This window comes from Mytilus edulis, chromosome 14 (genome assembly GCF_963676685.1).
Source record: "Mytilus edulis chromosome 14, xbMytEdul2.2, whole genome shotgun sequence".
NCBI classification, from domain to species: Eukaryota; Metazoa; Mollusca; class Bivalvia; order Mytilida; family Mytilidae; genus Mytilus; species Mytilus edulis.
Genome location: NC_092357.1, coordinates 679417 through 702447, shown reverse-complemented (window position 1 = coordinate 702447; position 23031 = coordinate 679417). Strand labels below are relative to the sequence as shown.

The 23031-nt window shown below is 31.1% G+C and overlaps 1 protein-coding gene across 2 annotated transcripts in view; it reads right to left on the bottom strand.

Moving 5' to 3' along the window:
* Positions 1-3537: 3537 nt before the first annotated feature.
* The window catches only part of LOC139503707 (peroxidase-like protein), a 29740-nt gene continuing 10246 nt past the window's right edge, over positions 3538-23031 (bottom strand). The window contains exons 2-13 of one of the 2 annotated variants that reach the window (XM_071293557.1): positions 17562-17702; positions 16974-17153; positions 15919-15958; positions 14670-14779; positions 12241-12342; positions 10238-10324; positions 9300-9837; positions 7121-7318; positions 6567-6733; positions 5989-6097; positions 5017-5068; positions 3538-4115 (exon numbers count right to left, since the gene is read on the bottom strand). In XM_071293557.1, the coding sequence (XP_071149658.1) occupies positions 4026-4115; positions 5017-5068; positions 5989-6097; positions 6567-6733; positions 7121-7318; positions 9300-9837; positions 10238-10324; positions 12241-12342; positions 14670-14779; positions 15919-15958; positions 16974-17153; positions 17562-17702 (1814 nt within the window). In that variant the 3' untranslated portion in view covers positions 3538-4025. The remainder of the gene's footprint in view (positions 4116-5016; positions 5069-5988; positions 6098-6566; positions 6734-7120; positions 7319-9299; positions 9838-10237; positions 10325-12240; positions 12343-14669; positions 14780-15918; positions 15959-16973; positions 17154-17561; positions 17703-23031) is intronic. The other variant, XM_071293556.1, reaches the window with a different exon arrangement.

Genomic DNA, 23031 nt, shown 5'->3' with positions numbered 1-23031 from the left:
TTCTCCTGGTGTCTGTCGTCAATCAGACGTCTGTAATTGAGTGGTTATTGTTGGTTGCTCTCTGCAAGTTAAGTTTCTCGTTAATTGTTTAGTGTTTTTTTGGCATGAACTATGCAGTTGCTCTAATTGTTTGATTATCAGGTATGACACATATCACATTTTGACTTGGTACAGGCTTTTTTCCTATGTTGAAAAGTGTGGATTTAACCTGGTTTTATATTATAACTACATAAACCTCTCACTTATATGATTGCCGCATCAAATAAATAGCCATAAGCTGGTGGGCATCTAATGCAGAGTATATAGAACAATCACTGTACTGCCTTAAAATCAACAAATTAAAATCTGTTTAAAAATCACGTCTATCGAGACACGCTTACTCGTCGAAGTTCATCGGACATTTAAATCTGTAAATGAATATTATAAGTTGATCTCTCTCAATAAATCATCTCTCCATGGTGTTTATGCCTAACGATTTATCCCTTTAGAAAATGGTTTAATTCTTTTTCGATTTACCTAGTATATTTGAACCGTATATTGTATTTTGGTGCGCTGATACAAATTTTACAATTGCGTTACTTTGTTTTTCGTAACCCTGATATTTAGGTATTTGTCATCAAAGTTATTCATGATGACATTCTTCTATTCAAAAGAAATTCCAATGCTCTAGAATAACGAATTGGTACATTCAAATGAAGCATATTGATTAAATGTTTTAATTCAATAAAAATATATGAAAATATAACAATTTGTAGATATGTATATAATAATAGGTTCCACATAAAATATAACATTGTGAATGCTATTTATCAACAATAAAGTTATTTTATCACAGTGAGAAATATGTATTTATTAATAGATAAAAATAAAATAGCAATATATAGATATATCAAATTGTTGTTGGTTCCAAAATCATAGAAGTATATCATTGTGTTACGCTAGGATTGTTATTGCAATTCTTTGAGGCATCCTAATGGAAAGTGCATTTAAAATGAAGTTGCTGCATAATTTATATTATTTTCAAGAAACAGACTTAAAACGTGTAATTTTTCGTAGTCAAGCATACATAGAGAAATTATTGTATGTGATGTCAAAGTATTAATTTGAAAATGTTAGTAAATGATCATTGAGGTGTAGTCATCTTTTATGATAATCCTATAAACCGGAAAAACTGCAAAAATAGACTTGTTTTGTTCACTACTACAGTTGAGGCTAATTTTCTTCTGCATATGATTTGAAGCCCTCTCAATATTGAAAATACACAAAAGACTGCATAATTTTTACCTAATTGTTGTTTAGTTCTTTCGTTTTTTTTAAGGAAAACGAATCATGCTAAAAGGTGGACATAGGATCACAAAATTGTTTCGCTCACTCTTACAATGTATGGTACAAAATGACAAATCTAATCACGTGATATGTAGTACATGAGTCAAAATCAATATGCATGTAAATATTCATTATAAAATGATAAATAAGATTAACATACTTTGTATTTTTTTTCTTCAACGTAGAAAACAAGTAAAACAATAACATTTAAATGAGTCTTCATTAATAAAAAATCAAACGTAATACATTGCATAGTTCAATTGTTTTTAATATAACCTTACGAATATACGTAAACCATGATTGGCACTCTATACATATTGATAAATACCTGCATTTATCTCACAGAAATATATAAGTGAAACTGTACATGAAAAAATCTTATAGACCTTTTTGGAGGAAATAAGTACATCGTCGCTGGGCTTCCAAAATGTCGTATATGACTTTTTGGCTAAATAATACCTTTTGACACCAATGGTTTGGGCGGGAGGAAATCTTTGGTTTTACAAAATAGCATACAGTTAGACCAATCAAAACGCTTGAAATAAGACATATTACAAATTTGGCAATGTCAGTTGTTTGTAAAGTTTGCTTCCAAAATGTTGTATGAAATCTTGAAAATCGTTGTATAGTGGACTTTGGGAATGAAATAATTGTAATTTCTTTATTTCTGTGAAAATAATTCAAGTTCTTGGATAATTCAGAAATGTCTCAGTTTTTAATTCACTGCTATTTGCAAAAATGTTCAAGTTCACATACGACATTTTGGAAGCATGCATTTTGTCAAAATTTTCAAAGTCTGTTTGTGAGATATTTTTTTCTTGAAAAATTTGTAATTTACAACGTTTTAGAAGCCCAGCGACGATATATGTAATATATGCAAGGGGAATGCATTTATTATAATTAACATTACGTATCATATAGTAGATTAACAATATGTATTGATTCGGAATATTTGCGGAGTATTCTTTCTTTTGACTTCATAGCTTTTTTGGTATTTATCGTTAATATGATAAAAATAAAAGTATGTGTGCATAAAACAACTAGCTCTTCTCACACTTATACATTTTCCTGTTAAATGAAACAATAAATCTGGGTTTTTGACCATGGGAAAACATCCGTTTAACAATGTTCAAATTAAAATACCATTAACATAAACTTGATTTTTCTACACAGTCAATATATACATTCATAACAAACAAAAAACCTTTATCCTGACAATGGACGGACATACGAACAATCCGGACAGATATAATGATCTCAACAATTGCAATAGTATAAACACTGAAATAAATCTGTTATGTAAAATGCTTCCAATAATATTAAAACAGTATGTCTGAATAGCACTAATAATATGGCACTTTATTTCTAAATTTTGTCTCACTTTTCCATGGGAAATTTTTTAATTGTGTATTTCAAATTTTACTATTCAAGAAACTAGTTTGTAAAATAAAAATACAAAACATATTTCAAAAATCACTTGCAAGATCCCTGATTAAAGATTTCCCAAAACACATTTCGTTTAGAAAATAAATGACCTTCTAAATAATGAATCGCAAATAAAAGTCATTGATATTCATTGTAAGGACTAAAACTAACTATAAGATATTATATACAAAAATTGTGACAGGCGAAGGACAAGTAATGTAAATAATAAAAAAAATTACGAAAAGACCTTTGAATATCGCAGGTAATAGGAAAAGGACGGATCATAGATTTAACCAAAGAGAAGTCTATTAATATCACAGGTTTAAGATTGTATAGCTTAGATATGTACATATCTTATATAGATATAAGAAGATGTGGTATAGCTGTTTATTGGACGGATCGGATCTACACATGGTCACGTATATAAAAAAAAAAGACATATAGTACAAATAGAAAAGGGCAGATCATAGATTAAATCAAAGAAAAGTCTAAATATCACGTGGTAAAGAATGAATATCTTCAATATGAAAATATATTAAACATAGAGGGACTTTCACATGTTCATGTAAATAATATATCACAGTAAATATATTAAACATACAGGTTTGACGGATCTGATTTTCACATGTTCATGTAAATAATATAACACAGAAAATTTATAAATATAAGAATGAATAAATTAATAGAAACATAGGTTTGACGGATCTGATTTTCACATGTACATGTAAATAATATAACACAGAAAATATATAAATATAAGAATGAATAAATTAATAGAAACATAGGTTTGACGGATCTGATTTTCACATGTACATGTAAATAATATAACACAGAAAATATATAAATATAAGAATGAATAAATAAGTAGAAACATAGAGGTTTGACGGATCTGATTTTCACGTGTTCATGTAAATAATATATCACAGAAAATATATAAATATAGGAATGAATAAATTAATAGAATCTAGCAAAAATAAACATCGTTACTCCAATTTTTATAGCAATCGTTAGTTCGTTTTGTATTAATTGATGTAAAAGTATTTAGACTAAAAGATTTCCCAATGAGAGTTCAATTTTATCAATAAATCTATAACTATTCTCAATATTTTGTTTAAAGAACACATACTTTAATGAAACTATCATGATACCTTCACCTAGAACGACTTTAGCATTGAGAGACATACATGTTGTTTAAAATGGATAGATAGGAATGTGTTTGTATGTAACTTCTCCCCGAATTGGTCGTTTATAATATCACAAATTTGATCCAATGTCTATAGGCTGACTAGTATATACTGGAATATAACAGCTAGGGAGATTCCTGTTGTATATCCAATCCGTTCTGTTGAACCTGAGACATCCATCTACAATAAAAGAAAAAAAAACACTACGAAACCAAAAACGAGTCAGGAGCCTGTTGTTCAGTGGTTGTCATGTGTTGGTGTATTTATATGTGTTTCTCGTTTTTCGCTTTTTATATCGATTTCACCCTTTGGTTCTTCTGTTTGGAGTTTTGGGGAACTTTGTATAAGTTGTTTGGTGTGAGCCAAGACTCCCTGTTGAAATCCATATTTTGACAGGTTTACTTCTTATATATTTTGACTTGAATGGAGAGTTGTCTCATTGGCACTCATGCATACCACATTTTTCTATTTCTATTCGTTGAAATGTATATAAATATTATGTATCAATGCTAAGATTGTTATGATATGACAACGCTCTATTTACTTTTCTTCAAAAAACTTTCCTGGATCATGGGTTTAATCGTGATGAATTTTCTTTGTTAATTTTTGAGGTGATATTTCATCGGCTGATGTAAATATTGCCAGATGGGAAATTATAATAAAGTATTGTCAGATCTTTGTAAAGCTGGAAAAATATAACAAAAATATCGAACTCTAATGCCAATTCAGAGAAGGGCAATTCAAAAACATCAAACTGACAAAATCAAATGTTGTCTACAAACGGAAAGAGTGACAAACAAATGAGAACCTACTGATTTGGTACAGAAGAAAAATGGACGTGGTTAAACATGGTTTCAGAGTAAGCTTAACCTCACACACAGTATATATTTTAATCAGATTGATTATAAAACAAATCCTTGTATATTTCTATTGTGAAGCAATTACAACTAAAATATCTTTTTTACTAAAATGTTTATCCAAAATGGTTTTCCTTTCATCAAACATTAAACTCTTCCTATGAAAGTTCAAATTATAGATATTAACATCAGTTTAACATGATAAAATGAATGGTACAACTCACCTTCCAAAGAGAGAAGTCAATATCAGGTAGATCTGTACAGTTTACTAACATGCTGAAATAAAAATAATGTATTTGGTCGTATTTTACTGTGATTCATATAGAAGAAAACTTAAAAGTACTCAAAATATACATTTCATAAATTTATAATAGATTTAGAAAATATTCAGAAAAAAAGTTTCAAACTCTCTCTTCTCGGGTTTTTTTTTTATTATTATTCTTTTTATTTTATTTTTTTATTGAAATCTCTCTGTAAAATATTACATGGATTTATGTTATTATTTTTTTTCTTCTGATTTAGCTTTCACATAATTATGAACTCATTTCAAATATTCGGTATGAACGTATAAACGTATAAATCAAGGAATGCGCTTCAGACACTAAATCTGTCAATTTTTTTAATTTTTTTTTTGGTGGCTTTTTACGGCACCAGCATTTCGACCAATAGTTGAAAACGATGTTAACCAATAGATAGAACGACTACAAAACAACTGTTATACTCTAAGTAAGATCGTGTTAGTCGTTATTATAGTGATGACAAAATGAGTTTTGTGTTGATTTCAGTTGCTCTTCATCTTAAAATGCTCGAGAAGTTTATCGCATAAACAACACGGCGGGTACCACATGTGGAGCAGGATCTGCTTACCCTTCCGAAGCACCTCAGATCATCCCTAGTTTTTGGTGGGGTTCGTGTTGTTTATTTTTACTTTTTCTATGTTGTGTCATATGTACTATTGTTTGTCTGTTTGTCTTTTTCATTTTTAGTCAGTTTATTTTCGATTTATAAGTTTAGCTGTCCCTCTGGTATATTTCGTCCCTCTTTTACGTGTTCAAATACATGTACAGCTAATTAAGTAACCATACCATACGTTTTAATTTTTCATTCGGGTTTATTTTTCAGAATTCTCCAAAAACATCTCTAGTGGTCCTTATTGTAAATGTTCTCACCTTAAGCCGACAATAATTTCATCTCACCTTGTATCAGATGGATTTCTGAAGACATCTCCGTGTATTTCCTGAAGACCAATGGTTTCGCAAAATACTTTTGAAAGACTAGCACTTCTTTTGATTGAATTAACTTGAGCTAAAAATATAATTGAGAAATCTTCAATAATACACAGTAATAGAAAGGGTATAAAAAAATATAGATAATTATTGTGTTAGAAACTATATGCCTTAATCCACATTTGATGTGCTTGGTTGGTTTGACATATAAAAAAAATATTATTTAACGATTCCAAAGTGTTTCTTAATTTAATACACCAAATGTACCTGTCTGCTAAATTTGAACTGAAATAAACAAAAAACACATGATATTTCTATTTAACCGTTGACAATATATAAGAATTTTTTTTCTTTCATATCTTTTTGTTTTTATTTCAGAATAACATGAATAATGGTAATAGTTCTTACGAATACAAAATATGCTATGGACATGTGGAAAAATGGTGAATAACCGCAATAAATTGTTACTTTTTTTTTTCTATATTTTGAAACCAGATTAAGTACTTCTGAACACTACAAACAAACCAAAGTCATCTGTGTTGTATTACCTTTTGTAAATGCGAAATTAGAATCCGGTCTTTCATACCAGTACCTGTCTCCTGTCTTCATTAGTTGGAATTGTTTGGCTATCATACAGGCGAATGTTGGACCTACGCTTCCGTCTATTCCCTTCTCTAACAAGCCGCCAATAAATAAGTCGATATCGTCTGGTGATCTAAAATTAGAAGCGTTATGAGTTAATTGATTTGAAGTAAAAAAAAAAAAAATTTAAAAACTCCAGTTTTCAGTATTTATGAAAAAACCTTCAAAGAAAGGAAGCTCATTGATTTAAATTACTGTATTTCATTTTTTTCTCTCTCTGTTTTCAGTATTGATAATAAAATAATTGCCAAAATTCAAAAAGAGGAAGCATAATGAATTAAATGATTTGTTTTCTCAGTTTTTAGTATTGATATTGAAATGATATTCAATAGAGGATACACGTGTTCTGTAAAATGATATTCAATAGAGGATACACTTGTTCTGTAAAATGATAAAACAAATGAAACTAATCATTCAATGTTCATTGTGTAGCAATCTTTCAAGGACTATGAGTACGTACGCATAAACACTGCTTAATTTTGAACTATAATTTCCAAAGTCGTCGAAGGTCATGTTAGTTAATCCACAAAACTCCCGCCACTTATTAAATGGAGGTGTTCCTTGATCTCTGCCTCTTTGTATATTGATAGCAAATAGATCATCACCAGGGGGATCGGGATGAACAAATAAATTATCACGTGCACTGTCTACACAAATACTGAAAAGACAAAAGAAAAAACTTAACAGATAGAATTCAAGTAATCAGCGAGTTCACAATGCTTTTCTTGTGATAGCTATATAATTTTTTTACTTCTTTTGTTAGATGTCGCTTTTAATTATAACAACATAAGTTACAACGAGAATAAAACGCGAGATTTTATAAAGCAAGTTAGTTTCATATATATGAATAGTGCAAAATATACTTCGGTGACTTAATAAATAGCAACAAAAAACCAACGTTAAGATAAATGGCTCTATATCATTATTTCTATAATGAAAAGTATAACACAAATGCTAAACTCTAAGGTAAAAACTGGTAACATCAAACACAAACAATCAACGGAACGAGTGCATAAAAATCAACTGTCATATTCCTGACTTGTTAGAATACGTAACAATTAATACATGTACACATGTATTTTTATACTTATATCAATAAGGTTATGTTTCTATACTCACGGCTCGATCAGATCAGCAATAATAAAGTTTTTTCTATACTCACGAGTCGATCAGATCAGCAATAATAAAGTTTTTTCTATACTCACGAGTCGATCAGATCAACAATAATAAAGTATGTTTCTATACTCACGGGTCGATCAGATCAGCAATAATAAAGTTTTTTCTATACTCACGAGTCGATCAGATCAACAATAATAAAGTATGTTTCTATACTCACGGGTCGATCAGATCAGCAATAATAAAGTTTTTTCTATACTCATGGGTCGATCAGATCAGCAATAATAAAGTATGTTTCTATACTCATGGGTCGACCAGATCAGCAATAATAAAGTATTTTCTATACTCACGAGTCGATCAGATCAGCAATAATAAAGTATGTTTCTATACTTACGGGTCGATCAGATCAGCAATAATAAAGTTTTTTCTATACTCACGAGTCGATCAGATCAGCAATAATAAAGTTTTTTTCTATACTCACGGGTCGATCAGATCAGCAATAATAAAGTTTTTTCTATACTCACGAGTCGATCAGATCAGCAATAATAAAGTTTTTTCTATACTCACGAGTCGATCAGATCAACAATAATAAAGTTTTTTCTATACTCACGAGTCGATCAGATCAGCAATAATAAAGTTTTTTCTATACTCACGAGTCGATCAGATCAACAATAATAAAGTATGTTTCTATACTCACGGGTCGATCAGATCAGCAATAATAAAGTTTTTTCTATACTCACGGGTCGATCAGATCAGCAATAATAAAGTATGTTTCTATACTCACGGGTCGACCAGATCAGCAATAATAAAGTATTTTCTATACTCACGAGTCGATCAGATCAGCAATAATAAAGTATGTTTCTATACTCACGGGTCGATCAGATCAGCAATAATAAAGTTTTTTCTATACTCACGAGTCGATCAGATCAGCAATAATAAAGTTTTTTCTATACTCACGAGTCGATCAGATCAGCAATAATAAAGTTTTTTCTATACTCACGAGTCGATCAGATGAGCAATAATAAAGTATGTTTCTATACTCACGGGTCGACCAGATCAGCAATAATAAAGTTTTTTCTATACTCACGAGTCGATCAGATCAGCAATTATAAAGTTTTTTTCTATACTTACGAGTCGACCAGATGAGCAATAATAAAGTATGTTTCTATACTCACGGGTCGACCAGATCAGCAATAATAAATTTTTTTCTATACTCACGGGTCGATCAGATCAGCAATAATAAAGTATGTTTCTATACTCACGGGTCGATCAGATCAGCAATAATAAAGTTTTTTTCTATACTCACGAGTCGATCAGATCAGCAATAATAAAGTATGTTTCTATACTCACGGGTCGACCAGATCAGCAATAATAAAGTTTTTTCTATACTCACGAGTCGATCAGATCAGCAATAATAAAGTATGTTTCTATACTCACGGGTCGACCAGATCAGCAATAATAAAGTTTTTTCTATACTCACGAGTCGATCAGATCAGCAATAATAAACTTTTTTCTATACTCACGAGTCGATCAGATCAGCAGGATGAAAGGTCAACCATCGAGCGAAGTTTTTAATATTTTCTCCATCATTTGTCAGATAAATTTGTGGATCTTTGAAATTGTCTTTGAGTGAACTAACGTTCAAGGTGACAAAATCATCATGTAAGAATGACAGGCTGTTCATTATTTGCGAATGTCCAAAACGAAACGCAGCTGTTCCGAATGCGTTTCTAATAGACACATCCGTTTCCGAATCGTATGTCTGATCATATCCTGTTGTTTTGGAGTAGAGATTATACACAGACATTGTGCCCTGATCAAGGATTGCAGGAAGATAATGATTGTATGTTATATGTTGAACCATGGCTATAATGATTCTCCGTGTTTCTTGGAAAATAATGTCTTTTCTCGTCTCTTGGTAGAACTTTCCATTTTCTATGTATGATATTGTAGCGTTTACATCTGTGATGTTATCTAGGATTGTGGCTATACGATTATGTTCCCTGATCCAGACCAAATGGTTTAGCCCAAGATTAGGAGCTTCCGCAATTCTATTTTCTCCTATAAAACAGAACATAACTTATTCGACTAACGTTGACTATACCACTAGTTTACTCGGGAAATAGTGCATATCATATGCGATTTTGAAAAGAATTTAAAATATTTAGCCATGGCGTTGTTCTTTGTTTTGTTTTTTTGTCGATGTGCTTGAAAGTTCCTCTGGTATCTTTCGCTTTTTTTTTAGTGGCATACAGCTATTAAAGTTGTATGCTGTTTTGTGTTTTTTTTTTTCTGTTTTGTCTTCTTGTTTGCTTGATATCCTATCTTATATACATTTGATACAGATATCCTTCAAAGTTATGAATAACTTGAATAACTTTTTGAACATCACATTTTAATACTAGTAACCATAATTATCTATTCCTACTTGGGACCATTTGTAAATAATTTGTACTTATACCTGCTAGTGGACATTGTCCATGGAATTGTACACATCCACCTCCAGTCATTAATGGTATGTTATTGTTGGTTCCTGTTTTCATCAGATCTGAAATAGATATGATGTTTGAACATGAGTTAGTAGATTTGAATGTGATGCTACAAAGGAGAAGGTCCGATAAGGGTCGATTTTGGCCTCAAATTTCAGGTTCATCTGACGACAGATTTTTGACACTTTTTAAACACTTAAATGTCTATTTCAGTTGATTCAATTAGTTAATGTTAAACACTATAACTGAATAAGTCATTAACACGCTCCGATTCAAGCTTAAATATAAAAAATCTATCAAATATGTCAAAATATGTCACTTTTCAGATGTTTTTTGTCAAAAATTAAAGTGGCCGCATCCGTGTTTCGCCTCAAAGTTGATATAAGTTATGGTGGGGTTCGTGTTGTTTATTCTTTAGTTTTCTATGTTGTGTCATGTGTACTATTGTTTTTCTGTGTGTCTTTTTCATTTTTAGCCATGGCGTTGTCAGTTTGTTTTAGATTTACGAGTTTGACTGTCCCTTTGGTATCTTTCGTCCCTCTTTTATGTATTATCATCAAATACAACTTACATTTCAATATTAAGAATGAACACAAAGGCGGCCACTTTAATTTAAGACGAAAACCGTCTTAAATTTAACTAAAATGCAAAAAAGATTTCAGTAATTTAGCAGGTTTAAAGATGCTAGTACCCGATATGTACATTGTATTGGCAAAAACAAACAATATTTATGTAGCAGAAGCATTCTACTTTTCAATACATTTTGTAAAACTGCTATATTTTGTGGCCAAAAAGGGGTCTTATTGGACACTCTCCTTTAAAACATCTTGGTGTATCGTACCAATGAGAGAGTGTTCGACATTTCATATGACTATGCTTGTTTAGACGTAAATATAGCACCATTTTTCCTTCATAACAAACAGTCTCTAGAAAAAAGTAAAATAACTAATACAATGTATACTGAATTCCAAGGAAGTATCAACACGGAAAGTCAACTAGGTGATTGTAACATCTTACCAAAGATATCAGGCTTATAATTTGATAAGCAAGACTACTGTTAAGTCTTTATACGACTTATCATTGGTACTCGGATCAAATCAAATCCATGACAAAGTTGCAAGATTTGTGTGTGCTTTTTCTGTACATTTCTGAACTCATAAGCATGTTTAACCGCGCCGTATTTTTGCGCCTATCCCAAGTCAGGAGCCTCTGGCCATTGTCTTTTTAATGTTATAATTAACACTGCCATTAATGCGGGAGGTTTGGCGTGCCACAAAACCAGGTTCAACCCATCTTTTTTCATAAAATGCCCTGTACTAAGTCAGGAAAATGGCCATTGTTACATTACAGTTCGTTTCTGTGTCTGTTACGTTTCGGTGTTGTGTCTCTGTTTTGTCGTAGTTCTCTTATATTTGATACGTTTCCCTCAGTTTTAGTTTGTAACCCGGATTTGTTTTTTCTCTATCGATTTATGAATTTTGAGTATTCTACTGTTGCCTTTATTTAGTCATGTATTATTTTAAATTTTAGTTTCTTGTGAATAATTTGGAGTTTAGTATGGCTTTCATTATCACTGAACTAGAATATATATTTATTTAGGGGCCAGCTGAAGGACGCCTCCGGGTGCGGGAATTTCTGGCTGCATTGAGGACATATTGGTGACATTCTGCTGTTGTCTGTTCTATGGTCGGGTCGTTGTCTCTTTGACACATTCCCCATTTCCATTCTCAATTTTATCCACTTTTTTGTCATGGATGGATACACCGGTACATATACTTATTCTTTATAAAGATGCAAGAAAGTTTCCGTGATGATTTAAGTCAATACAATACTGCTAACTACATTGCTGATGATACTATCGATAATAGTGGTCACAAAAAATGTAACAACATAATATTTTGCCTTGTTCGTTTACATCATAAAATGTCATGTGTACTAGGTTTAATATTGAAACTCTATGTTCCCAGAGACTTACATGTGCCATTTTCACGTAAAGCTTCTACTTCTGTATCCGAACTCCCATATAGAAACCCAGCATCAATAAATGAACTGATCATGTTTAAGTTTTCTCTGTATGCTGAAATAAGGATACAAATACATTTGAAATGGTATAAATACACTCATCATAAGATACCAGGATTGAAATGTTTTATTTGCCCAAGACACGCGTTTCATCTACAAAAGACTCATCAGTAACTCTGGAATAAAATAGTTAAAAAGGCAAAATGAAGTAAGACGTTGAAGAGCATTAAGAACCAAAAGTTCCAAAACATTTTGCTTAACACAGCTATAGTCACCGTCACGTAAAATTGGTATAATTTTTGGGGTTGAAAATTTTAAACTAACAAGTGCAAACACAATAAAAGGTAGATATTTGGAAATGATTTTTCTTCCGCTTATGAAAAAAACATCATCTCGAGTGAATGCAGCTGATATTTAACAAAACATTCGACAGCAATCATGGTGCCAATTTTACGTGACGGCGACTATAAGGTAATTTATTCCTGAGGTAGATAAAGCCTAATATTTTATAAAATCAACGTTTTGTAAACAGTTAATTTATAATTATGACCATGTCAACGATAATTCATGTAAACAAAAAAGTGCTGACTACTGGCCTGGTGATACCTTTGGGAATTTAAAACTCTACCAGCAGTGACATCGACCCAGTGGTTGTAGATAAAGTCATCACAGATACCAGGATTGAAATTTTATATTTACACCAGATGCGCGTTTCGTCTATAAAAGACTCATCAGTGACGCTCGAATAAAAAAAAGATAAAAAGGCCAAATAAAGTACGAAGTTGAAAAGCATATTGTTTGCATCTATGTAAATTCTTTCTGTATTTTAGTTTTTGATTTTAAAGTTATTGTTGTAATTATAAGTATATCTTTCTCACAATTGACTTTAGGTTAACACTAATTGCATTCAGAGGAATAAAAAACGTTGTATACTTTTTTGTAATAAGTAAAATAACAAAAAACTCCAAGGAAAGTTCAAACCGAAAAGTCTAAAAATTACTGGCTCAAATATATCTAACAAATAGAAGACAATTGTTGTATTCGTGTCTTGGTACAATAACCAAATGAAGATAATTCAGAAGGGTACCGCGGAACTCGGTGTATCGCCTACTTTATTAATCTAATAAATGTTTTAAAAACTTTAATTGCAGACTGTATGTAATATTAACTTGAAGAAAAACTGAGTCAATATATAAGTACGTACAGAAAACAGGAAATATATTTTTACAAATGTAATATTAATTGGCAGAAAGTTTATTTTCTAATGATCATAAACAAGCTGTTATTTAAATTTCAAACACTTAAACAACAGAGTGAATATTCGTGAACGCCACCGGCGACGACAACGACGACGACGCCGACGACGGAATGTAAGATCGCTATGTCTCGCTGTTTCGACAAAAATCGAACAAACGTTTTCGATTATATTGGCAACAGTGTATGAGCACAACAAATACACATAATAGGTAAAAAAAATCAATAATCGGGGAACACATCAGTCAACATTGTGTTATAATCTTAATCACTACATGTATAACACAAAAGCTTATCAATTTCAACAAATTGGCATGTAAGTGAAATTGTTTTTATTATATTTTTTAGCCATGGCATTGTCACTTTATTGTCGACTTATAGATTACAGCTTCTTGTATCTATAAAGTATCTTGATTTTTCAAGACTAAAACAATGAATTATTTAAACACAAACTATCAATGATCTGCCAGTATTGCCATGGTTTTTTTTTTTTTTTTAAATTGTCAACATCATTCTATCAATAAAGATTATGCAAGTATGTTTCTATGGGACAATCGCTAATTCTAGATTGATGTTGGATACAAATGATAAAATTGAGAATGGAAATGGGGAATGTGCCAAAGAGACAACAACCCGACCATAGAAAAAAAACAACAAAAAAAAACAACAACAGCAGAAGGTCACCAACAGGTCTTCAATGTAGCGAGAAATTCCCGCACCCGGAGGCGTCCTTCAGCTGGCCCCTAAACAAATATATACTAGTCCTCATAGAATTTATATTGTCCAATCAAGAAATACAATATCCTCTTGGTATAAGCTTAACTAAGAGCGAGAAAGAAAATTACAGCGTCCAATGTTTTCTATTTTAAAACAATAAAAGGTCAAAACGTGTTCTCGACTTTATCCTTAGAAACTCATTTCAATAATAAATCACATGATTCCAAATCTTAATGCTGATTTTGATTTTCTGCAGCATGAATCATCAAGATTTTTCCCATTCTTTCAAGTCTATACTAAGAAAATGATGTTAGAAGTTGAAGAAAAACGGACAACATTATAAGACAAAAAACTGAAATGCAAACAACAGAAAACAGAAAAACAATATCGTTTTACTTTTGACTATGTTACCTGGTAGATTTGAACCGGATGTTGCCTTTGGTGCTCTTATAAAATTCTTGCATCCGGGCGTAAATCGAGTATCGTTGGTTGGAATTTCAAAGTTAAAACATACTCCAGTGCTACAAAGATTCAGTTATCAATATAAATCTATCTAGAATCTGCTGTTTAGTGGTTGGTGTGTGTTGATGTGGTTCATAAATGTTTTATATAATTTAGATCGTTGATTTCACGTTTGAATGGTTTTCCACTTGTAATGTTTGGGACCCTTTAAAGCTTGCTGTTAGGTGTGAGTCAAGGCTCCGTGTTGAAGGCCGTACTTTGACCTATAGTGGTTTACTTTTTTCAAATTAGGACTTGAATGAGAGTTGTCTCATTGACACTCATACCACATTTTCTTATATCTATCTAGTACAAAGTAATCATGTAGTTTATAATTCTCCATTTACAAAAAAATTATAGTATGTTAGGCAAAATGTGTTTGAACGGGATTAATGTGAAAGAAAAACCTTTCTGTTGTGTTTTATGACTGATCTTCATGCCCATGTTTTTATTCCAAACAACACCAAATTATTTATAATAAGTCGTTTAACTATTTATCTTTATTAAATTGAAGAAGATAATGAGAAACATATGTATCATGATAAATTCTGTAACACGTTTGGATGTACGTGTGTCCGCAGATGATTGATGTGTTCTTTAAATGTGAAAAATAAGGAGATATGATATGATTGCTTTTTAAAAAAACTATAATTTATAGTTCAAATAAAGTGAATATAAGCAAGTATAGGCAACTGTATGGCCTTCAATAATGAGAAACTTTACACTTTTTAGTCGGCCATTAAAGGCACTAACATGAAAATTATGAAATTGTTCAATTGAGAAAACTATTAGCCTTATTTAAAATAAAACAATTTACGAAAAGCCTGACATTGTGTATCACAAGTAAGCAAGCTTGTTATTCAGTGGTTGTCTTTTGTTGCTGTGTAACAAATGTAATTTTCATTCAATACTATGTACATAATTTAGGCCATTTGTTTTTGCAATTGAATTGATTTACAATTGTCATTTCGAGATATTCAAAAGCTGCATATTCGGTATGGTCTTTGCTTATTTTTGAAGACTGTACGGGGACATATGGTTGTTAATTTCTGTGTCATTTGCTTTCTTGTGGAGAGTTGTCTCATTTGTAATCATACCACCTCTTTGTTTTGTACAAGCAGAGTCTTTTTTTAGCTTAGAAATGAATCACAGTACTTACTCGTTGTAGTTTGAATTACTTGCATCACAACAATCAAAACCTGCAAATAGATTTATTGATTAACAGCTGTTTAATGTGATATGAATATAGCTTTTTTATTTGTACTTGGTGAACAAAAAGGATTTATAACGTGTAAGCTACTAAGGTGATAGTCTGTAGACATATCACTTATTCAATATTCTGACTTCCTATCACTCTTTGCTCTTAGTACTACATGACACAGGATACATAACAGGTTGCATAAAAGCAGCTTATACTTTTATTTGAATATTTTTATGACCACCCAACAATCTTTTTTGAACTTGTCGCACTAGTGTAAGATTGTTTGACTGTACATTTTCTAACTAAATTTTGAAAAAATGGAAGGGAGAGAAGTCGTATATCTGTTTGGTTTCATAAAGGAACTAGGGATATTGTAAGATATAATTGTATTGTGTTTTGTTTTTACTTGCAGGCTTGACTTTGCGTTTTACCTGTCTAAGTAAGTTTTCGAAAAAAAAGGATATTTGCGACTATAAATATAGAAATCATCAAAGTTATTAGGAATATACATTGAAACGCTTGATGCGCGTTTCGTTCGTATAACATAAGACTGGTCAGTTGTGCCTGGGAAAAAAACAGTTGGAAGGCACAAATCTAGGATAAATGTCGGCAAGTTTAAAAACATTTAAAGGGTTCCTTACTGACATTTTAGATCGATATAAAATTCATCTTCTGTTGCGCAAAAAATAATAATAATTATGAGTTGTTGATATACATATAACATCGTTAATTCATCGTTAAAACATACTGCATTTATTTAGAAAAGATTTCAATATAGTTTTTGCACATTTTGTGATAATTCAAAAGAGAAAATATTTGGTTTGATTTGTTGGGTTTTTTTTCAATCTTTGTGTAATGTCTCAATCATTTTTTTTTAAAATATCAACGGTTGTAAATGATTGATCTCACTTAAAATTAGCTATTGATTGCATTTAATTGTATTCTTACTTTTTCACATCAAACATTGAATGGCGAGCATATCATAAAAGGTTACACAAACATAAAGTACTTACCAGAAATAACTTTGGTTTTGATAAAATCATGAGCCATTAACTGACCAAACGCCATTGTTTGTCCAGATCTTGTACTATCGGATTGGTCAGCAGGTCCATCCGATTCTTTACTGATGGTATTACTGACCAGTCTTGGGCTTGGCAATCTACTTGGCATTCCACCTCTTGGTAGATCAACGCCTAAAATAAAAATACAAAAATGTATGCAAGAGTTTTCCATTTGATATTGCTTCACATATAAGGAAAACACCTGAAATTCAAAACACACAAATTACTTTTCCTCGCATCTACCAAAAGCACAATTGAGTCAGATGAGTCAGATGATTAACTTAATCATCAGGTCAATCATACGCATTACTGAGATTCGAGGACTGGATAGTCTGTTTAAAATTCCATCTCATTGTTGGTCAAAACCTAAAATATAAATCACTAAAGCGATAAGATTCTTACATGACATTAAGTTTAATTGAATCAGATGAAGGCGTAAATTAGTGTCGTTGAATTGTTTAAGTACTACTTTGTTTCTGAATGATACAATATTTCCTACCTTTCAAACATTATTTTTGATTAATATTGTGAACTATTTACCGTCCTCATAATCTACCATTGGGTGGCCATTTCTGTCCTGAAATCTTCTCTGTATAGTTCCTGCCTGGCCCCAGGTTGGATGTACTAAGTTGTTACAATAACCATCGAAAGTTCTGTATCGGGCAACACTCGGGCACTGAGCTGAAATAATAAACACTTCTAGGTAGAGATAAAAGTCAAATCACAAAAATACTGAACTCCGCGGAAAAGTCAAAACGGAAAGTCCCTAATCAAATGATGGCACAATCAAATAACAAAGCATATCAAGCGGATGGGCAACCACTGTCATATTCCTGACTTGATACCGTAGAAAATTGTGGATGTAGCTTGGTTTTATAGTGCTAAACCTCATTTATAACAATTGTTTTATATAGCAATAGTTTTACATTCGTATAACATCTCGTGTCAAAACATTTGGGTCGGAATATATAGGAAAATTCTGTATCGTGCAACGATGTAATTATAAAGAAAAGATGTAATGCATAACTAGTCCTTAGCACATAGCTGTAAGATATACATAAATATGTATCGGGTGAAACTTGGACATACATATAGAATATATAAACAAGTTCTACCCATTTCACCATTGGACTAAGAAGACTACTGAGTCGAACAAAATTCGGATATTTTCCTGACGTGTATAAAACAGTAAGTTCTGTATTTTGCATAATATATAGGTCTGTAATATATAGGTCGCCAACGCGTCGACACTGAGCAAAACAATGTACAACAATTTTCTTTATCATGCAATACTAGCTAGATATGCTTCAATTTTAAAAAAAAAAACGCCGGTATGGTGCCGCAACTTAGACGTTGGTTGAAATCTGGATAATCATTGTAAACTCAGGCAGTGAAAATGGGGATGAACTGTATATCAGAGGGGAAGCTAAAGTTCACATTCCAAAGGTTGAATTGAAATTTAATAATACGTACATGGCAATGTATTTTTTTCACATAAAAGCACTACTTAAATAATATAATATTTCTTTTGATAAAAGTAAATGATTGTATTTTTCCATATAAACTGTTATTTTATGTTTTTACTATAGGTAGACATCTGAAGTTCTAGTTATTTCTAGTGTACATTAATATTTTAACATTTGCACTTATGCATGCAAAAACAAATTGAATGTGTGGAGGATTTACGATATTGAAGGTATCTTCAAAAGAAAAGATTGACTTTATAGAATTTATTATATATAATACTATATAAGGTTATTAATAAAGTCATGTTAGCAATGTGACACTATACACTGATATAATGTTGAAGGACATTCTATAATGTTTTCAAATAGCAGGGTTAACTACAATAATTTAGCTACAAAAATTCAATGAGTTGAAAATTAAAGGTATTCATATATTTATACTATAGTATGCGACATAAATACCCGCTCTGGATAATAGGTAACAACTAAAACATAATCTCAATTATCTTATCGAATCTACACCTCACGAAAATTAAAAAAGTAGGAAAGATTGTTCAACAATTATCGAACACGTTCCTAGAATCCTGGTGTGGGGTAAAAACCTTTTACAATGGTGTCTGATACGATCTCTGATACGGTCGCGAAAATAACATTGCATTTATTTATTCATGTTATTGATATTACGAAGCATTAGATGTAAATAAGGGTATCAAATTGTAGGTTTTTCCCATTTTTCAATTTCTTGAAGTCTGACATGTAAACAATTATAAGACTTTCAAGTATCATGTGATACATGTATGTTATAAATAAATAGATTTATAGTATGTTTATTACTGCCGCGTATATATTTTAAACATATTGTCACGAATTGACAATGCAAACCAATACAAAAAGGACAATTTCAAAAAAATGTTTAACAAAAATACCGAACTCCAAGGTAATTTCAAAAAGAAGACTTCACAAAATTGACAGAATCGACCTTATCACTAAATGGGAGCAATTTAAAAACAACTGTCTTAGATTAAACCTGGTTTTTGTAGCTTGCTAAAGTTCCCTCTTTTATGACAGTCGCATACAATTATATTACATTTACAACATTGTGTTAAAAAAAACAATCGTTCAAAAATCTATTGTAATATAAACTCTTAATTGGTAATCTGTTATGTATGTTTGTTTTCCTCACACAGTGTTGTATATGTAATAGAATTGTATGCGACTGTCATAAAAAGAGAGATTTAGCAAGATCCATAGTCATGTGTAATCCAAAATTACATAAACAAGAAGCCAGGAATAGTACAGTTGTGTCCATTCCCTTGGTGTGTTTTATGTGTTTGATCTTTTGATTTTACCATTCTATTTTGGAACTTCCGTGGAGTTCATCATTTTTGTGTTGTTTCTCTTTTATGGTAAAATGAACGAACTCAAAAGTTAAGAAAAACATTATATGTTGTTTAAAACGTACAAAGAGCTCCTAAATGATTTTTCTAGGAATAAGACTCTTTGTCAAATGAAACTTTGAAATTTCCAATTATATATTAAAAAAAGTAATTTTTTCATCTCCTACATTGAAAACTATATATCACAAAACTATTTTACTGTATATCTCCAGTTATACTTAGACATAATGTCAAACATATTTTTGATCACGCATCGGTGACAATTTAAGGGAGTTGGATGCGACTGTCATACAAGTGAGAGGTTTAGCTAGCTATAAAACCAGGTTCAATCCACCATTCTCTACATAAGAAAATGCCTGTACCAAGTCAGGAATATGACAGTTGTTATCCATTCGTTTGATGTGTTTGAACTTTTGATTTAGCGATTTGACTTTTCCTCTTTACACTACTACCAGGTGCAAACGACAAATTATTTTTGAATTTTGTGTAATTCCAAATGTGCCTCATAATCGAGTTATTAACAATAGTTTCACAAACAATAGTTTAAACTAGTTAATATAGCACTAATTATTATAGTTTGGTTGGGTTCGTTGTGTTCTGTCTGTGATTTTCTAAAAAAAAAATGGGCCTGCAATACACCCGGATGCGGACTCTGGAAAATAATGTATTATATAACTAAAATTAAGAAAGCACATTCATCCTCCCCTGATCTGCCGACTACATTTAGCGTTTCTTTCTAGGAATACAGAAAGAATTTAATGTATTGATTCTGTTTGTATAAGACTTTCTGACTATTGTAATCAAATTATCTATGTTGTATCAAAACTAATTCTTGTAAATGTATTAGCTGTACTACCGTCATATTTTTTTTGGGGGAAACTGCAAACGTTTAAGTTCTAGATACTCAACAACAGTAGTGTTATAATCTCTAAGTGTTTAACCCAGATTTACATCACGAACACGGAACAACTAACTGATATAAATTATTGACCTTACGCAAATATTAATAACAAAATAAAATTACTGTTCCTCATTCTTTTGATTGCATGATATTTTATTTGATTTACAAATATTTGTTTTTTTTTAATCTCACCACGAAATGTTATACCTACATGTTCTTATTGTTTGCTAATCATCATTAGAAATCTTTTAACATGAAATACAACCCCCTTTTATCAATTGTTTAAAGTACTGCAGAAGATCCTGGTATTAACATACGTTGTGATTAAAATTTGATTAAATCAAAATCGATTATCATTGACCAATCACAGCCAGTTTTGTGCTTGTACCTTGAACCAATGTTACCCCATATGAACTGAGTAAATCAGTTAAAAGTAATATATAACTCTGAGGAAAAGTCTAAATTGAAAGTCTCTTAGCAAATGGCAACTGGTTTTATAGCTAGGTTTACCTCACACTTGTATGACAGTTGCATAAAATTCAATTTTATTGGAAAAGATGTGTGAACAAAACAAACATCTATGATAGGTAAAAAAAAGGGGGGTACAGCTGTCAACCATTTTGTTAAAATCTCAATCACTAAAGCAGTAAAGCAGTGCATCATTTATTGAAGGTCGGTACTTTACATTTCTAAGGATATTCAAGAAACATCTTAAAAGTAAGGTAAACGACGATATGTATGACACCTCAAAAGTCCAATAATACGCAACATTTATACGTCATGTTTTTAAAATATATTTCATGGAATTATTCAAAAAGTGGTATATTTTTGTAGCCTGTATTTATGAAACATCTCAAAAGTCCTATAACAGGCCACAGTTATAAGTCGATGATTATTACAACTTCTCAAAGGTCCAATATTTTGCTACAGTAAGACGTCGGTGTAAATGAACAAAATATGAAAAAATTACATTTTGTTTTAGATTGGAGTGTCCAAACGCTATTCTTGATATTATACCTTCGTCATCAAATCAAAGATTTTGAAACCTGAGAAATAATTGTGTAGCAAAACCTGACTATAAGAATAGCTGAATAACCAAAAGGGACCTACAATGACTATTTAAATCCAATTATTGTCTATTGAGCCAGAGGGAGTTTGAACCTAAATACCTTAAACAAATTCTACATTTATCAACAGATCATATAAGAAAAGTATGTTATTAAAGAGGGGCAAAAGATACCAGAGGAACATGCAAACTCATTACTGACAAAGCTATGGCTTAAAAAAGAAAATAACAAACAGACGACCGGACAAACAATAAAGGGCTCGAAAAATTACTGGTGTAAAACAATTCAAACGGGAAAACCAACGGTCTGATCTGTATCAAAAAAGGAGAAATAAGAAACACTTATGAACCACATAAACAGACACATAAATAAATGCAGTACCATGTTGTTACTAGTAAGTAACAAAGTAACTAGTTAATTATAGTGTCACGATACAATACCATCATCATATACAATATAAAAAATCTTTAAAACCATATTATATCCATGACTTTAAGACATATGAGATACTTTCATCTTTTTTCAAAATAAAGATATATGCTATAATGTAAAATAAATATTTAGATAAGAAAACTTTACATATAATACTATAATTTTAAAAAACTTGTTTAAGTTATTTATACAATCAATAAAGATAATATCTTTACAGAATTATATTGTCTTTACTTTAACATAAGATGCGATGTCTGGGTTAATAAAACTTAGGCACTATCACAGTTCATATTAAGATTAGACTTTTCAACAGAGTTAAGAATTATAAGTTACCGTACGGCTTTCAACGATGATCAAAACTCTTACAATGATTTTTGTAAATTTCTTCCACTGTATGAAGATTATAACCCACAGTTTAAATAAAAATAAATAATATTGAATGCACTCATCAGCACAGGACAACGAGCTTTTGTCATTTCTAAATGAATGCAGGATTAAATTCAATAATAAAAGAAAATCTCTAAAAAAAAGGGTTTACCTTTTTAAATTATCTCTACTTTCTGTTTCATAAAATATAAATCAACTTTACATATATTAATAACATAAACGGAACCATTTTCCAGCATCAGATGCGCATTTCGACATGCAATGACTCGTCAGTGATGTTTGAGGCCAAAATATTTGAAAATTCAAAATAAATAATAATCAAACAAACCAAAAAAACAACTAGCCTCTATACAGCCGGAT